Source organism: Microcaecilia unicolor, chromosome 11, assembly GCF_901765095.1.
Source record: "Microcaecilia unicolor chromosome 11, aMicUni1.1, whole genome shotgun sequence".
NCBI classification, from domain to species: domain Eukaryota; kingdom Metazoa; phylum Chordata; class Amphibia; order Gymnophiona; family Siphonopidae; genus Microcaecilia; species Microcaecilia unicolor.
Genome location: NC_044041.1, coordinates 207,432,325 through 207,450,495, shown reverse-complemented (window position 1 = coordinate 207,450,495; position 18,171 = coordinate 207,432,325). Strand labels below are relative to the sequence as shown.

The 18,171-nt window shown below is 44.6% G+C and overlaps 1 protein-coding gene across 1 annotated transcript in view; it reads right to left on the bottom strand.

Annotated features, from left to right (window-relative positions):
- MACF1 (microtubule actin crosslinking factor 1) overlaps positions 1 to 18,171 on the bottom strand; it is a 303,837-nt gene that overhangs the window by 194,242 nt on the left and 91,424 nt on the right. Inside the window, 14 exon segments of the mRNA XM_030220015.1 lie at positions 3,169 to 3,331; positions 3,733 to 3,917; positions 4,743 to 4,881; positions 8,129 to 8,307; positions 8,566 to 8,729; positions 9,671 to 9,854; positions 12,713 to 12,839; positions 13,058 to 13,212; positions 13,604 to 13,756; positions 14,653 to 14,778; positions 15,016 to 15,111; positions 15,442 to 15,546; positions 15,782 to 15,943; positions 16,615 to 16,692. Of these exon segments, the coding sequence (XP_030075875.1) occupies positions 3,169 to 3,331; positions 3,733 to 3,917; positions 4,743 to 4,881; positions 8,129 to 8,307; positions 8,566 to 8,729; positions 9,671 to 9,854; positions 12,713 to 12,839; positions 13,058 to 13,212; positions 13,604 to 13,756; positions 14,653 to 14,778; positions 15,016 to 15,111; positions 15,442 to 15,546; positions 15,782 to 15,943; positions 16,615 to 16,692 (2,016 nt within the window).

Below are 18,171 nucleotides of genomic sequence, written 5' to 3'. Positions count from 1 at the left end.
CATGCATGGCAACCCTCCTCATCCTCCCTAGGCATAAGCACTGACCCCTTTTTCCTACTCTGCTCCAACATACATGACTGGCATTGAGGAACAAATGCAGCAATCATTTGAGGATCCAACCTGAAGCAGAGCTGACAGGGATTGCTTTACCTTCAACACCTGCCCTGAGGCAGTAAGAGAAAGGATGAGGGAAGGCTTGTGAGCCAGCAGAGAAAGGTCTTGTGTTAACACCTGTCCTCTTCCCTCACATGCTCCCTTTTACTTAGGAAGCCAGCGCTGGTGATGAGGAATTAGAATCATGCCGAAGGGCCTGTGGGTACAAGTCAGCTCAGAAGCTCCTGTTGATTTTTTTCTGTGATCATTTCTAGGTGAAGACATTATCTGGGACAGAGCCAATCAGATGAGGTAATGGGGTGGGCACGGAATTTATTTTTTATTTTTGTTACATTTGTACCCCGCACTTTCCCACTCATGGCAGGCTCAATGCGGCTTACATGGGGCAATGGAGGGTTAAGTGACTTGCCCAGAGTCACAAGGAGCTGCCTGTGCCTGAAGTGGGAATCCAACTCAGTTCCCCAAGACCAAAGTCCACCACCCTAACCACTAGGCCACTCCACACTGCAAGACGGTGGAAAGGGCCCAAAAAGAATGGACTGGGAGAGAGAGAGGGGCCTAGGACTGAGGTGGGGGGAGGGGATACAGATAAAGTGAATACAAGATGAAGGTGGATAAGATGGGAAAGAACTAGGAATATCGAGAGAAGGGTCCACTTCATGCTGTCCACCCTGGCCCTGGCAGATGTGTGCCTCGTCTTAAAGCGCCAGGGTACTCTGATATATGCATGCTGCTCCTACCCCACCAGCTCACTCCGACGGACATATGACACCAGTTACCAACTCAAGATGCATATACATTCCCTCCCCTGCGTTCTGAAGATAAGGTTTAGGTTTCAGGCTTATTAAAAACTTGTTACCCCACATATAAATAAAATATATCTATGCAGCTTACAGACTAATTATAGGAGAGATAGAGGAGGGAAACAAGAGGAGGAAAGGATAGCAAGGGAAGGGAGAAACAGAACTTCAATATTGATAAATAGAGAGTATAGCAGACAAGGGAAGGATAAATAAATCTAAGCTGACCAACGGGCATCGACCCAAAAACAGTCCTGGTGCGTTGAAAAGCCATCTTCAAAAAGAAATGTTTTTAAGTCCATTTTAAACTTTGTCAAAATTGTCTGTTTTCTGCGATAAAGGGGAAGGAAATTCCATAGGGTGGGGCTTACCACTGAAAAAAAAAATCACGTCTTGTGTAGTGTCATATCGAACGTGCCGAAAAGGTGGTACCGCTAGCAAAAGTTGCTGAGATGAACGGAGAACACTCTGGGGAGTACACGGTGTTAGGAACTGTGTTAAATAAGAGGGAATATCCAGAGTTTAATTTTGAACACCAGTAAAAGATTTTATGTGTAACCAGGAGGCAATCTGCATCCTTGAAAGTGCTGTAACATGATCAAACTTTTTTGAGCCTGGAAGTATTTTGGATCAACCACGCAGACCTTTTCGCTGCAGCCCCTAATATAGCAAGTTGCAGTAATCTAGTTGTGATAGATCCAGAGAATGAACTAGTATATTAAGAGCTGATGGATGGAGAAGTGAATAGACAGAGCGGATCAAATACAGCTTAAAGAAACAGCAGTGGATCAGAGAGGAGTTTAAGGAGTTGTCAAAAATAATTCCAAGCAGTTTCAAAGAAGAGACAAGGGAAATCTGCGCAACACTTAAGAGTGTCGCAGAAAATGTCCTATCGGGTGATTCAGAAAATAAAAGTGCTTTGGGTTTTTCAAGGTTAAGTTTTACTTTATTATCGTTGAGCCAGGGGAATCAGTTGGATCAAATGGAGTTAGCATCTGGATATCATCTGCATAGACGTAACCTGTTAAGCCTACAGACTGCAAGAGACTTTGAGCCATAAAGACACTGAAGACAGCTGGTGCTGGTACAGAGCCTTGAGGATTAGAGAGTGAGACCTAGAGTATGTGCCCTGGTGATATACCCGATATTCCCTGGATGACAGATAGGAAGTAAACCAGTTTAAGACTTGGTCAGTAATACCGATACAGTGGAAACGCTGAAGTAAGATGGTCAAGTGAGAATAACTGAATTAGAGTGGGCCAAGTGTTGATGTATGAATGTATTAACCCCTAAAAGGGAGGTCTCAGTACTGTAATAACATAGTAAATGATGGCAGATAAAGACCTGTACGGTCCATCCAGTCTGCCCAACAAGATAAACTCATTTTACATGGTATGTGATACTTTATACCCCAGTTTGATTTGTCCTTGCCATTCTCAGGGCACAGACCGAAGAAGTCTGACCAGCACTCTTCTTGTACTAAAAGTTCTAAACCTAATGTCGAAGGCCCTTAAAATTTACACTCCAGCCCATCCATATCTATTCAGTCACGATCAGGGTGTAGACATAAATCCAGTTTGGTTCGGGTGAAGTATATTAGTTTTGTCGATGAAATCAATAAGTCGAGAATGAACAATGTTTTCTGTCAATTTAAGAATAAAAGGTAAAGAAATTGGGATGTAATTGGAACAAGATGTAGATGGCTTGCAGGTGTCTTTCAGTTTAGGTGTTAAAACAGGTACCTGAGCCTGAGAGAGACTATTTGTGACCATACTACGTATGCGGGGACCTAGTACAATGGTGTAGCGTTTCAAAACAGTGGAGAAGATCAGATCACGTGAAGCAGCAGTTGTAAGGCAGCAACAGTTGCAGAAAGGAATGACATGTTGAAAGCATTCATAGTTGCTGCTAAGGCACTGCGAGGAGAGGAAGGGACAAAGAGGTAGGGTGCTGAATAAGTTAGGCAGATTTTGAATTTTATCAGAGAAAAGGTCAGCTAAGTCCTGAGCAGAGGGAACTGACGATTGAGTGTCTGCTGATGATGGAGGGGTAGTTAAGAGACCTTACGGCATACAAGGCAGAGGTGTTTTTAGAGCACAGACTGTCCTGCTTTATGGCTCTCATTTATACATGACTTCTTCTTTATACCAAGATATACATTTACATACATACTCAGCCTCCATGCCCGCAACAGACTGAAACCCTCAGAGAAACACGGCCCCTCTCTCAGTAATGCCATATTATGTTGTCTTACTGTTTGCTGACTGAGCTGTTCAGACAGCTCCCTGCTGTCCTCTGCCTGCCCAGGTTTCATCATTTCCTGCTCTAAGCTGGTTCTCTCAATCCACGTGATCAGTGCTGTATGACACTCATGGTAATTTTTCAGCAGGCCATGAATACCTTCCAGGTCACAATGGCTGAAAGGCAAGTCAATCAATTGAATCATCACAAAATCCAAGGCAAACGTATGCCAACACCATTTACAGCTTCAGACAGACAATTTCCATCTCTTCTGCCCACCCACTCACTTTTCTGTGTGGTTCTCTACAGTCTCACTGCAGGTATATCTGCTCTCTGATTCAGATGTTGTGTGTGATTTTAAGTTAGTTTATGGTACTTAATTCTAATGTTTTATCTTACGACTCTGCTGATTAATGTATTGCGCTGTCATTGTTTGGTTTTTTTATAAACTTTTAATCTGTAAACTGTTCTGCTGTTTATGATGAAGGGTTACTTCTTCCTTTTTTGCTCTTTCACCAGGTCATTCATTTCCTTACATACTGAATTTTGTGGTAAGTGCTTTGTGTAACTCCCTCACCGTGTCTCAGCCTGACTATGAATGCGCTGCCAACGCTCTTGCAACTGAGATGCCTTCTCCTTGTAGCGCTGCAAATTCAAATTGCACCCCTGCTGACTAGGTTCTCCGACACCAGTTGCTCTGACAAGGTCCTCTTCCAGGGTTAAGAATAAAGCATTCTTCTCCTTCACCCCACACAGCCACTGCTGTAGGAAGAAGAGAGAAAAGTCAGTTTTAAAACAGGAAACCTACTCTCAGGGTTATTCACCTTTTCAAACAAGCCTGAGAAGCCTATTCCTGCCTGCCCCATCACTCCTGTTCTGCTAATCCTCCTCCAAGCTGAGTAGATGCTTCACATATCAGCTGTTTCCAGACCTGCTGGCACTGGCATGGCTCATACTGCAGGATTTGAAATGCACTGCTCCCAGAAGCAGCTAAACACACTTTCCTCCTGCTGACACTAAGCAGGTAGGTACCAGGGACTGAGCACGAAAGGATAATGAAAAGCAGTGAGTGGTGGATATGGTCTCGCTGCACCCTACGCCTGGAATAAACTTCCTGAGCCCCTACGTCTTGCCCCATCCTTGACCACCTTTAAATCTAGACTGAAAGCCCACCTCTTTAACATTGCTTTTGACTCGTAACCACTTGTAACCACTCGCCTCCACCTACCCTCCTCTCCTCCTTCCTGTACACATTAATTGATTTGATTACTTTATTTTTTGTCTATTACATTGTAAGCTCTTTGAGCAGGGACTGTCTTTCTTCTATGTTTGTGCAGCGCTGCGTACGCCTTGTAGCGCTATAGAAATGCTAAATAGTAGTAGTAGTAGTAGACATAGTATGGGGAAGAGTTGGGGGCAGAGGAGCTGGGAAGCTTCCATGTTTTCTAGTACTATTGTTCAATCCTGGGGCTACTGAGGAACAGTGAGAGTCATGAGGGACTCAGCACAAGGACAGAGCTGAGCCTAACCCTAGAAATCAGAAAAATGCCAGTTCTATAACGAAAAGACCATCTGCAATTCACCTACCTGTAAGAGTGCACTCTGAGAACGAATAGCCGTGAGATCCAAGGGCACCGCGTCCTCCTGACATAGCTTCATCTCATAGCCTTTAACCAGAGCCTCCGCTTCCCGTATGCCACGTACAAGAACATCCACCGTCTTTAACCTGTCAGATCAAGAGAGAGAGCATGCACTGCTTATCATCTCTCTCATTATGTCACTGCAACAACTGCACAAGAGGAAACTTCTTTCTGGAATATCCGATAATAAGGCATTCCTAAGAGAATCCGTCCTATATCACACACTTACAATCAATAACTTTCTCTCACACACAGAGCACCGAGGCACTGACCCTGTACCTTCATGAATATCACACGTCCGACTGTTTCCAAGCTGTTAACACGGGCTCAGAAAAGCCTTCTAGATTTATCTGAGCTCCAGGCGAGCTAGTGCGTCCATGGGTACATCGGATGTCATTGCCAATGCGTGGCTGACTCATCCTCCTGCACATGGAGAACAGGCCCTTCTTGTGCTCAAGAATCGATTACTGGAATATCGTTTATGCAGGAATTACTAAATCAAACATGAAGCATCTTCAGGCGCGTCACAACGCTGCTATTTGTTTTCTGTGCAAAGGTCAGAAATTTAATCATGTAACTCTTCTGCTAATGCAAGATCATTGGCTTCTGGTGTATTTTCAAATAGAGTTTAAGGCTTTAATATCGCCTTATGTTCCGAATAAATCTCTATGTTCCTTGTCAGACCATAGACGAGCAATGGGATTCCACACGAGTGCATTTTCTGGGCTGGAACCAAGGCTCTGGAATAAGCTTCTAGTAGCTCTGAGGGCAAAGCTGACCTATAAAAGTTTAGGGTGCTGTTCAAGGCTCATTCGTTTGTCTGTGCTTCTGCAGGCTAAGCTGGGATTTGATCTGAGACTGCATGCTTTTGGACGCTTGTGATTATTTTTAGGTAAGATGATTTGTTAGGAGCAGGGACCTAAGCAGTTCTCTTCTGTGCAGGTTGTCTCAGACTATCAGCTTTTTAGCACATTAATGGAGTTACTTTCTGTTATTGCTTTTGTTTGGAAATCACCATGGCCTGTCTTTCCAGATTTGGCAGATAAACGACAGTAGTCAGATTCTTTAAATAGGTTCCACAATCAACCTGGAGGTCTCAGCCCATTTCAGACTAGTCATGGTGCACTAACTATTCTCTCAAGAGGTAACAAACTTAGGAGTCCTACTTAATGCTAAACTATTTTTGAAATCAGAAGCAAAAGCAGTTACTCACTCTGCCTTTAAAAGATAAGGCTGGTGTAAGGTCTTGTCTTTCTTAGATCGATCTGAGTTTACACCAGCTAAGTCAGGCTTTAGTACTGTCAAGAGTGGACTATTATAACTTGTTCTACTTACAACAGCCCCCTCCCCAATTAGAGCAAACAGATTTGGATCTGTCCCTGACTGCTGAGAGGAGCAAATTTAAGGAAGTGCTGTTGATTATTCAGTGTATTAGGAGTGATACAGCAAGCTAAACCTTAAGAGCCCAACTGCTCTGTAACTCTTATAACTGCTCTTTCTCATCCATGGGCCTGATGCTATGAAATGTGCTGTCTTGTAGAGGTGAAGCCCTTTCATAATGCTTCTCCTGAAGGTTAATGATACTGCTTTCAGACCGCTTTGCTTTATTTGTTTTTTAAATGTCTCACTGTATTGTTATTAGGGCTGCACATTAATCGCAATTAACGCGTTTATCAACTGCGACTAATGATTAGCCGTCCGTCTACCCAGTCCAGCGTCTCTTGCTTCCTTCTGGGCTGCAGGCAGCTCTCTAATATGCCTCCCCTCCTGCGTTCTCCCTCACTCTCCTGCCCACCATCTCTCCCAGACTGCGGCGTCAGTGGCAGGAGCGGCGGTGGCTCTTCCTTCCCCTCCCAGTTTACCTCATCAGTTGTCTTGCAGTAAAGTTCACCTTGCAGCAGCCGGCAGCATATTGAAATGCTGCTTCGCCCTGCACTGGACCTTTCCTTCTGATGCAACTTCCTATTTTCAGAAAGGGAAACCGGGTCAGAAGGAAAGGCCTGGTGCAGGCCGAGGCAGCATTTCAATATGCTGCCAGCCGCTGCAGGGTGACGATTTACTGCAAGACAACTGATGAGGTAAACTGGGAGGGGAGGGAAGAGTCGCCACTGCTGTCTGGGAGAGATGGCGAGGAGGAGAGCGAGGGAGAATGCAGGAGGGGAGAGAGAGAGAAAGAATGAGAATGGGTGAAGGCACAGGGGGTCACAGGGAAAGAATGGGTGAAGGTAAGGGGCGCACAGAGAGAGAGAGAGAGGGAGAGAACGAGTGAAGGTACGGGGGGGCACAGAAAGAGAGAGAACGGGTTGGGGCACAGGGAGAGAGAGAGAAGAAACAATGGGTGAAGCCATGGGGGGGGCACAGGGGGAGAGAGAAAGAGAACAGGTGAAGGGACAGAAGGGCACATGAGAAACAGCATGAGTGAAGGCCCCCCTCCAAAAGCTACAGTACCTGTTCAATGGCTGGTGGGGCAGCTGAAGCCCGACCAGCTGACGAAATCCACTTGGCATCCCCTTCCTCCTCGTACTGCCTCGGGAGCAAGAAAGTCAGCGAGGTCCCTGCAGCTACCAACACTAGCATGCACCAAGCATGCTCAGTTTGTGCATGAAGTGAACATGCTCGGGGAATGCCAGTATCGGTGGCTGGAGGCACCCCCCCCCCCCCCCCCCCCACTGACTTCCTCGCAGCACAAGGAGGAAGGGGGACACTTTGGCAGTGGATTTCTTCAACTGGCTTTGGCATTCCTACCAGCAAAGGTAAGATATCTAGTGGGGGGGAGGGAGAAGAAATGTGTGTTCCCCCCCCCCCCCAATGAATAGGTGGCTATGGCCCAACTTGAATTGTGTGATTAATCTCGAGATTTAGACATTTTAATCGAAATTCAGCCCTAATTGTTATGGATGCTTTGCTAAGTGTCATTAAATCTGTATCATACGTCTTCTGGTTATGTGAGCCACTAGGGACACAAATTTACACACATACATACAAGACACTGAAGCACTGACCTCACACAGAACCAGGGATGAGGAGCTTTCACATCCCTTTAACACACACAGCACCACCCCTCCCAAACACAAGGATGTGGAGGAGTGGCCTAGTGGTTAGGGTGGTGGACTTTGGTCCTGGGGAACTGAGGAACTGAGTTCGATTCCCGGCACAGGCAGCTCCTTGTGACTCTGGGCAAGTCACTTAACCCTCCATTGCCCCATGTAAGCCGCATTGAGCCTGCCATGAGTGGGAAAGCGCAGGGTATAAATGTAACAAAAATAAAATAAATAAAAACTGCATTAAGGAATAGGAATCTCCCAGTCTCAGCCATGCTCTTCTGCTACTCACTTGTCCAGGTAAACAGAGGAGAGTCCATACACACGATCCATTTTCTGCACCAGAAGCTGGAGCTCAGATCGTAGATTTGACACACTAGGACCAGGGGCAAACTTGTGTGAGAAATGGTCACATCTATCAGAAATCTGTGTTAGATCTGATTTCAACTTCTTCAGCTCTTCTTGCATCTTCTGAACAGAGGCAGAAAAAAAACAGTGCTGAAATACACATTGTGCACAAGTACATAAAGGCAGGACAAAGACCAGAGAGACAGTGAGACAAGGAAAGAGAGGATATGCAGATATGACTAACATGCTCTAAGTTCACCATCCCCCGTGTGCTGCCTGGAGACCCCTGAATGTGTCAGAGCAGATGACCAATACCTCTGCATGGTCTCAGGGCCTCACTGACAAGGCAGTGCTCCAGGACACAGCTTTCCACAGGCTCACCTCTTGCTCTGTTAGACACAGGGTATTTCTTTCTACTGCATCGCTCTCCGAGCTGCTCAGAGACTGAATTCTCCTTGCCAGCTTCTCTTCACACTCCTCCAGCTGTAGACGGACATTCAGAAGCTCGGATATATATGTCCTCGCCAGTGACTCATCTTTGTCTTCTATAACACACACATACACAAGAAATTTGTCCATGACATTTAAAGGGACAGTGAACACCTTCCCCAAACCCAGGACCAGTGGGGGGAGGGCAATGAACCCCATCCTCAGACAAGGACCACAGGAGGGGGGACACACCAAAGAGCAATGAACCCCAACCCCAAGGCTAGTGCGGAGGGCAATGAACCCCATCTCCAGCACAGGACCAGTGTGGGGAGGGGAGAGGGGCAATGAACCCTTCCTCAACCACAGAGCCTGTACAAGAAAAAGCAGTGAAACCCTTTTCCAAGCATAGGGCCTGGGGATGGAAGGGAAGGAGAGAGAGGAGAAGGGAGGAGGAGTTATTGGGGTTTTATTGTACATTAGTTCTTAGTTTCTATTGGGATTATGACAATGTTTTACTGTGCACCACTTCAATAGTTTCTATGGAAACAAGTAGACGGTATATAAGAATTTTTAATATATACCCCCCACCCACACCCTCTGCACAACCATTTGCTGGGAGAGGCTTTACCCAGGGCAGGATTGAGGCATAAGCAAATAGGCACATGCATAGAGCCAAGACAGTTTGGAGGGTCTCTTTCAGGTGTTTAATTCAATGATTTTGCCTCAACAAGTCAACTGCTGGCCCAAAACGAAGATCGGTAGAAGGAATCAATGCTGTTACCCACAGAGGTCTGTCTATTCCCCCCACCCCATGACAGAAGGAGCAGCTGATAAGCAGCGCTTACCTGCTGCTTTTCTTCTGTAGTAAGAATCCTGTGAGGCCCCATTTGTAGGAACTTTAAGATGGGAGGGGCCCCCAACATGCTTATTTACCTAGAGACTGAGTTAATCCTGCCCTGGCTTTACCTCCTCCTGAGGCTACCAGCTGTCTTCCAGAACCACAGCAGAAGTGAGTATTTATACCCCAACATATCAAGCCTCCTCTTCAGCAATTTACCAGTCTCTATGGAATCCAGCAGCTGTCGGTAGTGTTGTTTACAGGAATCCACGTCCTCCTCCAGGTGCAACCGATCTGCTACCGAAAAGAACTGGGAGTCGCGGCTGTCCTCCAGGAAGTCGTCATAGTGAGACTGGAGGTTCTTCATGACCTGAAGGTGCTCCTCAAGAGCCAAGGACCTGAGCTAGGGCAGAAAACCTAAGTCTTTCACACCATCTCTATGCTGTGTCCGCAATTTACTGACCGTCATAGAAAGAAATCCGTGTACACTCTTAATACAGCCGTTCCTGCAGGTTTTTGTACACAAACAGCATTACACCAAGAATAACTGCAATAAAACTGTCAGAGCTTACCAGATGAGCTACTGTAAGTAAATAAACTGGGCTGTTTTCAAAAGCCTTAAGACCCCGTCTTAAATGGGTCTTTTCTGCTATTTATACCATGCGTTGCTAAACCTTTTGGGCCTGATATTCAGCATTATTTATGGCTTTTGGATGGTTAAATCTAAGCACTAATATTCAGCGTGAGATAGCCAGTTATCTTCGTTGAATATTAGCGCTCAGCAGCTAACCAGCTATATGCGAGTATTCAAGCACTGGCTGGCTACGTTTAGCTGGCAAATTTGGAGCACATTAATAGCAATCTTATCTTTGCTTGCTATTAACTTAACCGTCCAGCACTGAATATCCACGTAGCCAGTTAAAAAAACCCAGATATTCAATGCCGGTCACCAGAAGAGACCTGGCATTGAATACCCGGGGTCCTCGCTGCCTGTTGCCGGCTGAATACTGGGGGGGGGGGGGGTGGGGGGGGTGAAAAGAGTCCTCTTTACTTTTGGTACAGTTTTTGGCGATTCACCTTGGTGGCCTGCCAAGGCCATACCCTCTCTCTCTGTTGACTCGGACAATTTAACAGTCGCACTAGTAAGCCATGCGACATGTGTGATGCCAAGAAGACTGAGCTTTCCACCGTTTTCTGAAGAAGATTAACAGCCAACATGGTCAGCAATGTTTTCAAATGGTCCAGAATATGCCAAAGCTTTTTGTTATCCTAACTTTGTGCAGATCAAACTTCTCTTTCTGACCTTTAAATGCATCCATTCTGCAGCCCCCCATTACCTCTCTCTCCTCTCTCATTATATTCCTCTCCGTAATCTCCGCTCGCTGGACACATCTCTCTTGTCATCCCCCTTCTCCTCCACTGCTAATTCCAGGCTTCGTTCCTTTTCCCTTCCGGCACCTTATGCCTGGAATGGACTTCCTGAGCCTGTACGCCTAAGCTCCAGCTCTACCTGTTTTCAAATCTATGCTGAAAACCCACCTTTTCACCACTGCTTTTGGCTCCTAACCACTACTCAATTCCCCTATCCTTGTTCCTTCTCACCTAGTACTTTCCTCACCCTTAATTGTCTTGTCTGTCTGTATTTTTAGATTGTAACCTCTATCGAGCAGGGACTGTCTCTCTGTGTCAGGTGTTCAGCACTGCCTGCATCTGGTAACACTATACAAATGTTAATAATAATAATAATATTTAGAGGCACATAGTTTAGCCAAACTCAGTTTAAAGTGCTTGTTCTTTGTCACAGGACTTTCCCTTAGGGGATTGTCACTCTTACTCCTATGCACTAACATACGCCCACAAGTTCTGAAGCGGATGCCAATTCCCCCCACATCTTCTTCTCGACTGAACATCACAACTGGCCTTTTTCTTCCCTGAACCCACATTATGGAATGCACTGCCCAAGTCACTATAGCTAGAAACTAACTTTATAAAATGTAAAAAGGAATTAAAATCCTATTTTTGTACCTGCTTTCCCTAGTTCTTAATTTTTCCCACCTGTGGGTTGCTGTAATGATTGAACAGTTTCATTTTTGTTACATTATTTTTATTGTATAGTGCTTTAATTTTTGTATAGCAAATTTTCATATAAACAGTAAACACTATACAGATACTGGCTGACATTATCTAAATCATTCCTTTATTTCTCATGTGAAGAACACCCTGGTAGTACAAGGGAACCTACAGCATCTTTTAAGTTTCTGTTTAAGCCAAGCTTATGAAAGTGAGAAATTCCAAAGAGAAATTTTGAAAAGTATGGTCTAAATATTTGAAATAATAAATAGTGTGCCTCCCGTGCTTTCGCAGCAGGCGGAAAGACACTCGCGCATGAGCGGTGGAGCGCAACTCGTGCTCCAAAGAGCTTTGTAAAAGGTTGTCACAAGCTCCGGACTGGGCAACTTGGATCGCGTTAACCACATGTGAGAATCATAGGCCTGCTTCTCCTTGGAGAATACCTGTTATACGCAAGCAACTTTGCTTTCTTTCAAAAGCTGCACATTTGCCAAGTGGGACTCCCAAGCTCAGAGCCGTCTTCAACAAAAGAGTGGGAAAAGCAGACATCGATCACCAATGGGCATAACCTGTGTTTAAGGGGATTTTCTCTCTCTTTCATAAGTTTGACTTAAACACCAACTGATCACATGAGAATATATTGAGAAGACCCGGACCCAGCTCAAAGTCACTGTTTACTTTGTCCACTGCGAAAACTGACCACTCAGTCCCACCCTTTGTTTCCCATCTTTCAAATAGTTTTTGATTCATGAAAACTTTTTCCTCTGATTCCATAAGTTTACTAAGGGGCTCATTTTCAAAGCACTTAGGCTTACAAAGTTTCATAGGTTGCTATGGAACTTTGTAAGTCTAAGTGCTTTGAAAATATGCCTCTATGAGTCTTTGCTGAGGAACCTTATCAAAAATGTTTTGAAAAATCAATTGCATCTCACAGATCCCTCTTATTCATCTGCTTGATGACACCCCTCAGAGACCTCCAATAGATTAGAAAGATACACAGCTCCCCCCTACAGAAGTCACACTGCCACTCTCCAATGTGACACACTGTTTTTTTATTACCAATAGGCATAGAACAGAAACTAGACAAGCCCAAAGCTTGAAATAAGTGATAAAGATATTTTCAGAGTCAGCCCTGTGAGCTTCTGCTCAAGACTGAAATTTCTTCTGGTTTTTAAGGCAGACAATTTGTACCTTTTCCACAGTCCACCCTCGCACTAGTAGGATATCCTTCTGCAAATAGTTCCAAGAAATGAGGCTCTTAGTGTTCACATGGAGCTGGTGCCACAGAGACATCACCTTCTGGTACAACTGCTCAACCCTAAGAACAGGGGTGAAGAGAGTAATTGACAGATGATACCACCACTGCTATTCCTGCACCCCAGCTCTGTATAACAAGCTGCAGTCATATCTTTTAATGGACTAACTCAATACATCTGTGACTAGCTTTTAAGGCTTTTAAGGAACACCAAACAGCTAAGCAAGAGACTGTGTGTGTCCATCTCCTGAGGACAACACATGAAGTGAAAGGGGAGGTACCTGCTGGCCATGTCTATTGCTTCCTGGTTAGGTGGTGGGATGAGAAAGCAGACAGACGGTATCATGGCCTCATTTCCTGATGGACTGATCACCTTCCACTTTGTCCTTTGGGAATTATCCTCCAGTACACACTCATCATTCTTACAGACAGTGATCTATCAAAAAGGAGAAATTAACCCCCTAATTCAGTTCCAGTAACAGAAGCACTAAACATATCATCACTCGACACTTCAGATCCGCTGTCCCAATATTACTCTATACGTCACGGAACCCCTGCCACCCCCACTCTCCTATTACTCTATATGCCACTGAGACCCTGCCCCTACCTTACTCTATATGCTTCGGAACCCCACCCCCCAAATGCCCTCACCTTACTCTATATGCCACCGAGACCCTGCCCCCACGTTACTTTATAAGCCACTGAGCCCCTGGCCCCACCACCCCAACCTGAATCTATGTGCCGCTCAGCCACTCTCCTCACCGCTCCAGAATATCTGCCCTGAACGTAGTACGTTTTGCCTTGACATACGTGTACTGTAACAGTACCTCTATCTGACGATAGTCACATATAGCTCTGATGGGCAGAGTGCTGTTCAGGACATAGTCTACGCTTCTCGGTTTCAGCTGGATAATAGTCTTTGACCTGCCGACAAGACTGGCAAGTGAACTTTTGCACTGGATAAGCTGCTCCTTCTCATCCTAAGAAGAAATGAAGTGAAAAAGTGTAAAATAAAAAAACATGAACCATTGGAACTGACTAATCAGTAAAATGTCTCTAAGAGCATTATCCTAGGTTTAAAGATGCCAATGCTGATCTCATCAGGGAGGCCTCACCAACCAGCAGCTTCTGTGATGCAGGGCTCCCACCGTTAAATAAACAATAGGAACATGTCACTTCCCTCAGCACTCTCACCCCTCCCCTGTTCTCATATCCTTCACTCTGTTTTCTGCCTTTACTGCATGGACTGTTAGTAAACGACACAAATGTACCAGCAAAAGAACCCAGTAACTGATATTTTTTACTCCATAGATCCTCTAATTAGCTGGAAAGGAAACAGCTAAATTCACAGTTTATTAACACCTAAGAACAAAACTCCTATTTATAAGGTAACAGCAATTAACATTGCCCTGTACTGGAAGTAAATCCCAGGCAATAAGAAACAGAGAGAGAATATTAGAGTAGATAAAAACAGAAAATTATGTGATCCTCCTTACAATCCTCCCAGTTACAGGGTCTAAAGATCCTGCCACAGCCTCTCTCTCTACTGCCACCACCTCCCAGGAAGGTCATTCCACTTAAAAATCATAATTTCAGCGAAAAAAAAAAAGTTTTCTAATGTTATTCCTTACTCTACCATCTTGACAGTTTGCTTCTAGTCCATTATTTATATAACTAACGGAAGATTTCTAAAACTGCACAGAGAACGAGAAAAAGGCAGCACAGTTATCCATTGAGTTGACACAAGGATGTACCCCAAGAACACACAGATCATAAAAGAGAAGGCAAAGTAATTCAGCATTTCATTAAAATTTCAACACAGCAGATCCTTTCAGGGAAAAGTAAAAAGTTATTTTTGACTAATTCTGGGACTCACCATAGAATCCTGGAGAAGATCCTCCAGCTGCGTCACACTGCTGTTCTTGTCACATACGTATTTCCTCGTGATGGAGTCCTGGAGATTTTGCAAGTATGTCTCCGATTCATGTACATCACTCAAGAACTGTGGGGAAATAGGAAAGTGAAGCAGCAGAAACAGAAGACACACAACTCTGAGCTGAAGATGATGAATAAATTCCATTCACCATTCAGATCCAAACAGATGTGCAGGAAAACGATAGGAAAGTTACCTTCCCTGATCACATAAGAGAGAGCAGAGGAAGAGGATGTGGAATCAACGCAACAGAACACAGAGGCAGAAGAGGAGGTAAATGAAAGGATCATAATTCTCTCACTGTACCTGAAAATAGGCAGAATTCTCCTTCAAATGTTGTTCTACACACAGGCATAACTGCTTGATCCATTCCCACTGGGACTGCATGGCGGCACTGTAAGCCTGTACACCAGAGAAAGGCCAAAATGATAGTGTGATAAAGCCATTGAGAGACAGACAACCTAGCAACGCATACAGTAATCTCACTGCCCCACACTGCAATCAATAGCAGCGGTATCTATTATTCTGACACTGTGCTGACCAGCTGACCAGTGCCCAATAATCTCACTGGCCCATCTGGAATGGGGGAGCAAAATGTCAGGATTAAAAGGAAGGAAAAACATTTTTTTTTAAACTCTATGCGTTATGGATCCCACCTAAAAAGCCCCCCCACCCCAAAAAAGGGAAAAAATCCCAACAAGAAAAATCTGTTGCATAGATCTGTGCCGTTACCTCAACAGTCTGTTTGGCTGGATGATTTTGCAGAGATAGCAGCTCTGCCTTTTCCTGCAAGCTCTGAATTATATCCTCCTTCTGCTCTAGTTCTAGGGTTAGTTCCTGGGAGAGAAAGAAGGTGAAATTAGATCTTACCTGCTAATTTTCTTTCCTCTAGACCCTCCAGACCGGTATTTTCTCAGTCTCCCTCTGCTGGTACGAGTGCATAACCCACGCGTCTTGACCGGTCTGGAGGGTCGCTGAGGAATACCCACCTTAGACATATTCAGCGCTTGAGGGGGCATGTCAGAGAGACAAGGACTACAAAAACACATCACTGGTGCCTCCACATACTCACTGTGAAATATTTTCTTTTGACAAACATGCTTGGATTGTTGTCACTCCAGTCGTAAGCCAGCTCCTCCTCTTCCTTCTCATTTAACCAGATTAGTTCCGCTGTGGCAGGAGACACGAAGTCATGAAGACTCTGCAGATGTCTCAAGCGGAAGCTCGACGTTTCCTGCATGTGAGATAAATACTCACTAGGTGCAACGGGACACAGGGGTCACCTCTCCAGAAACAGAGCCTTACACTCATTTTAACAGGGCACAAGAGAGCACATCTGACTGATTTCATCGATATTTAATGTGATTTATGATACGCTATTGTTATACAATGGGGCTCATTTTCAAAGCACTATGTAACTTTGTAAGTCTAAGAGCTTTGAAAGCATAGTAAATGACGGCAGATAAAAGATCTGTATGGTGCAGTTGCTGATCCTTCGAAGTCCTGTTTAAAGTGCCAAGGTTATTTACAGTTTGTTTTCGTTACATCCACTATGTTCACCTATACGTCTTTGAATCCCATCACTGTCTTGGTGCATTCCAGGCATCCACCACCTTCTTTGTGAAACAGTAGTTTCTGATGTTTTTCCTAAGTCTACCCACCCTGTAACCTCAATTCATATCCTCTAGTTCTACCAGTCTCGTCAAAAGATATTTCTTTATATAGCTTCAAATCTGTATCATATCTCCGCTATACAAGAGGTATGCATACATATTCAGATCAAGTGTCTTCTTGCATGTTTTTTTTGTCACCAACATCATACCATTTTTATCGCCTTTTTCTGAACCACTTCAAGTGGCTTTTAAGTATCTGCCCCTTAATAACCCTGCCCGGAAAACTACTCACCACCAGTTTGCAGTACTGAGACTGAAGTTTGTTGAGAGTTTCAGAGTAGCTAGTACGGAAATTCTGAGACATTTTCACCTAGCAAGAAATAAGGAGAAAAATGAAAAATTATGAACTTGTCTTAAAAGGCATAAATATGAAAGTTAGCTGGACACCCGGAACATTTACTGCCCTTTGCTTCCAGCACTATCCTCCCTCCCATCACACTCATCAGTACAACATTACATAGTAACATAGTAAATGACGACAGATAAAGACCTTACGGTCCAACGATAGGGGACTGGAGAGTTAAAGACCTTACGGTCCATCCAGTCTGCCCAACAAGATAAACTCATTTTACACTGTGACACTTTATATGTATACCTGAGTTTGATTTGTCCTTGCCTTTCTCAGGGCACAGACCGTAGAAGTCTGCCCAGTATTGTTCTTGTACTAAGTTCTGAAGCTAACATCAAAGGCCCTTAAAATTTACACTCCAGCCCATCCCTATCTATTTAGTCACGATCAGGGCGTAGACCGTAGAAGTCTGCCCAGCTCCCATTTTGTTTCCAATTACCGGCATCACCACCCAATCTCCGCTAAGATTCCCCGGAACCATTCCTTCTAAACAGGATTCCTTTGTGTTTATCCCACACATGTTTGAATTCCATTACCGTTTTCATCTCCACCACCTCCCGCGGGAGGGCATTCCACATATCCACCACTCTCTCCATGAAAAAAAAAACTCTCCCCTCCTATCCAGTATCTCTCTTTCGGGTTTCCGCACCCCAAGTGAGTGGAGGAGTGGCCTAGTGGTTAGGGTGGTGGACTTTGGTCCTGGGGAACTGAGGAACTGAGTTCGATTCCCAGCACAGGCAGCTCCTTGTGACTCTGGGCAAGTCACTTAACCCTCCATTGCCTACCGCATTGAGCCTGCCATGAGTGGGAAAGCGCGGGGTACAAATGTAACAAAAAAAAAAAAAATCACTCTACACTTCTTGGTTTTTTTTAGGGCTCATTGACTGATCTTTATTGAGATTGTGCTCTGATGGTAAACAGAGACGAAGAAACTGCAATTTAGGGTTTATGTTTAATGTTCTTTGTGGGACTTACATATGTGATCAGGGTATAAGTTTGGTGTGGATGGCAGTGTGAGTGAGTTGCAGGGATATTATTTAGTAATTCTTTTAATGCACTGACTTGTTTTCACTAATAAAGATTTTGTAATTTATATAGAACAGGAGTACTGTTTGTTGTTGTTGTTGATTAAATTTTAACTGCCAGACCATCGACCATTCTTCTAACGCTCAGAGATCCCTTCTCATCGTTTCTACTCCCTCCGGGGTATCCACTCTATTGGCTAATTTCGTGTCATCCGCAAAAAGGCAAACCTTTCCTTCCAACCCTTCAGCAATATCTCCCACAAATATATTAAACAGACTAGGCCCCAGCACCGCCCCCTGAGGAACTCCACCGCTCACCTTCCTTTCCTCCGAGCAGATTCCATTTACCACAACCCTCTGCCACCTGTCGGTCAACCGGTTTCTTATCCAGTTCACCACTTTCGATCCTAAGTTC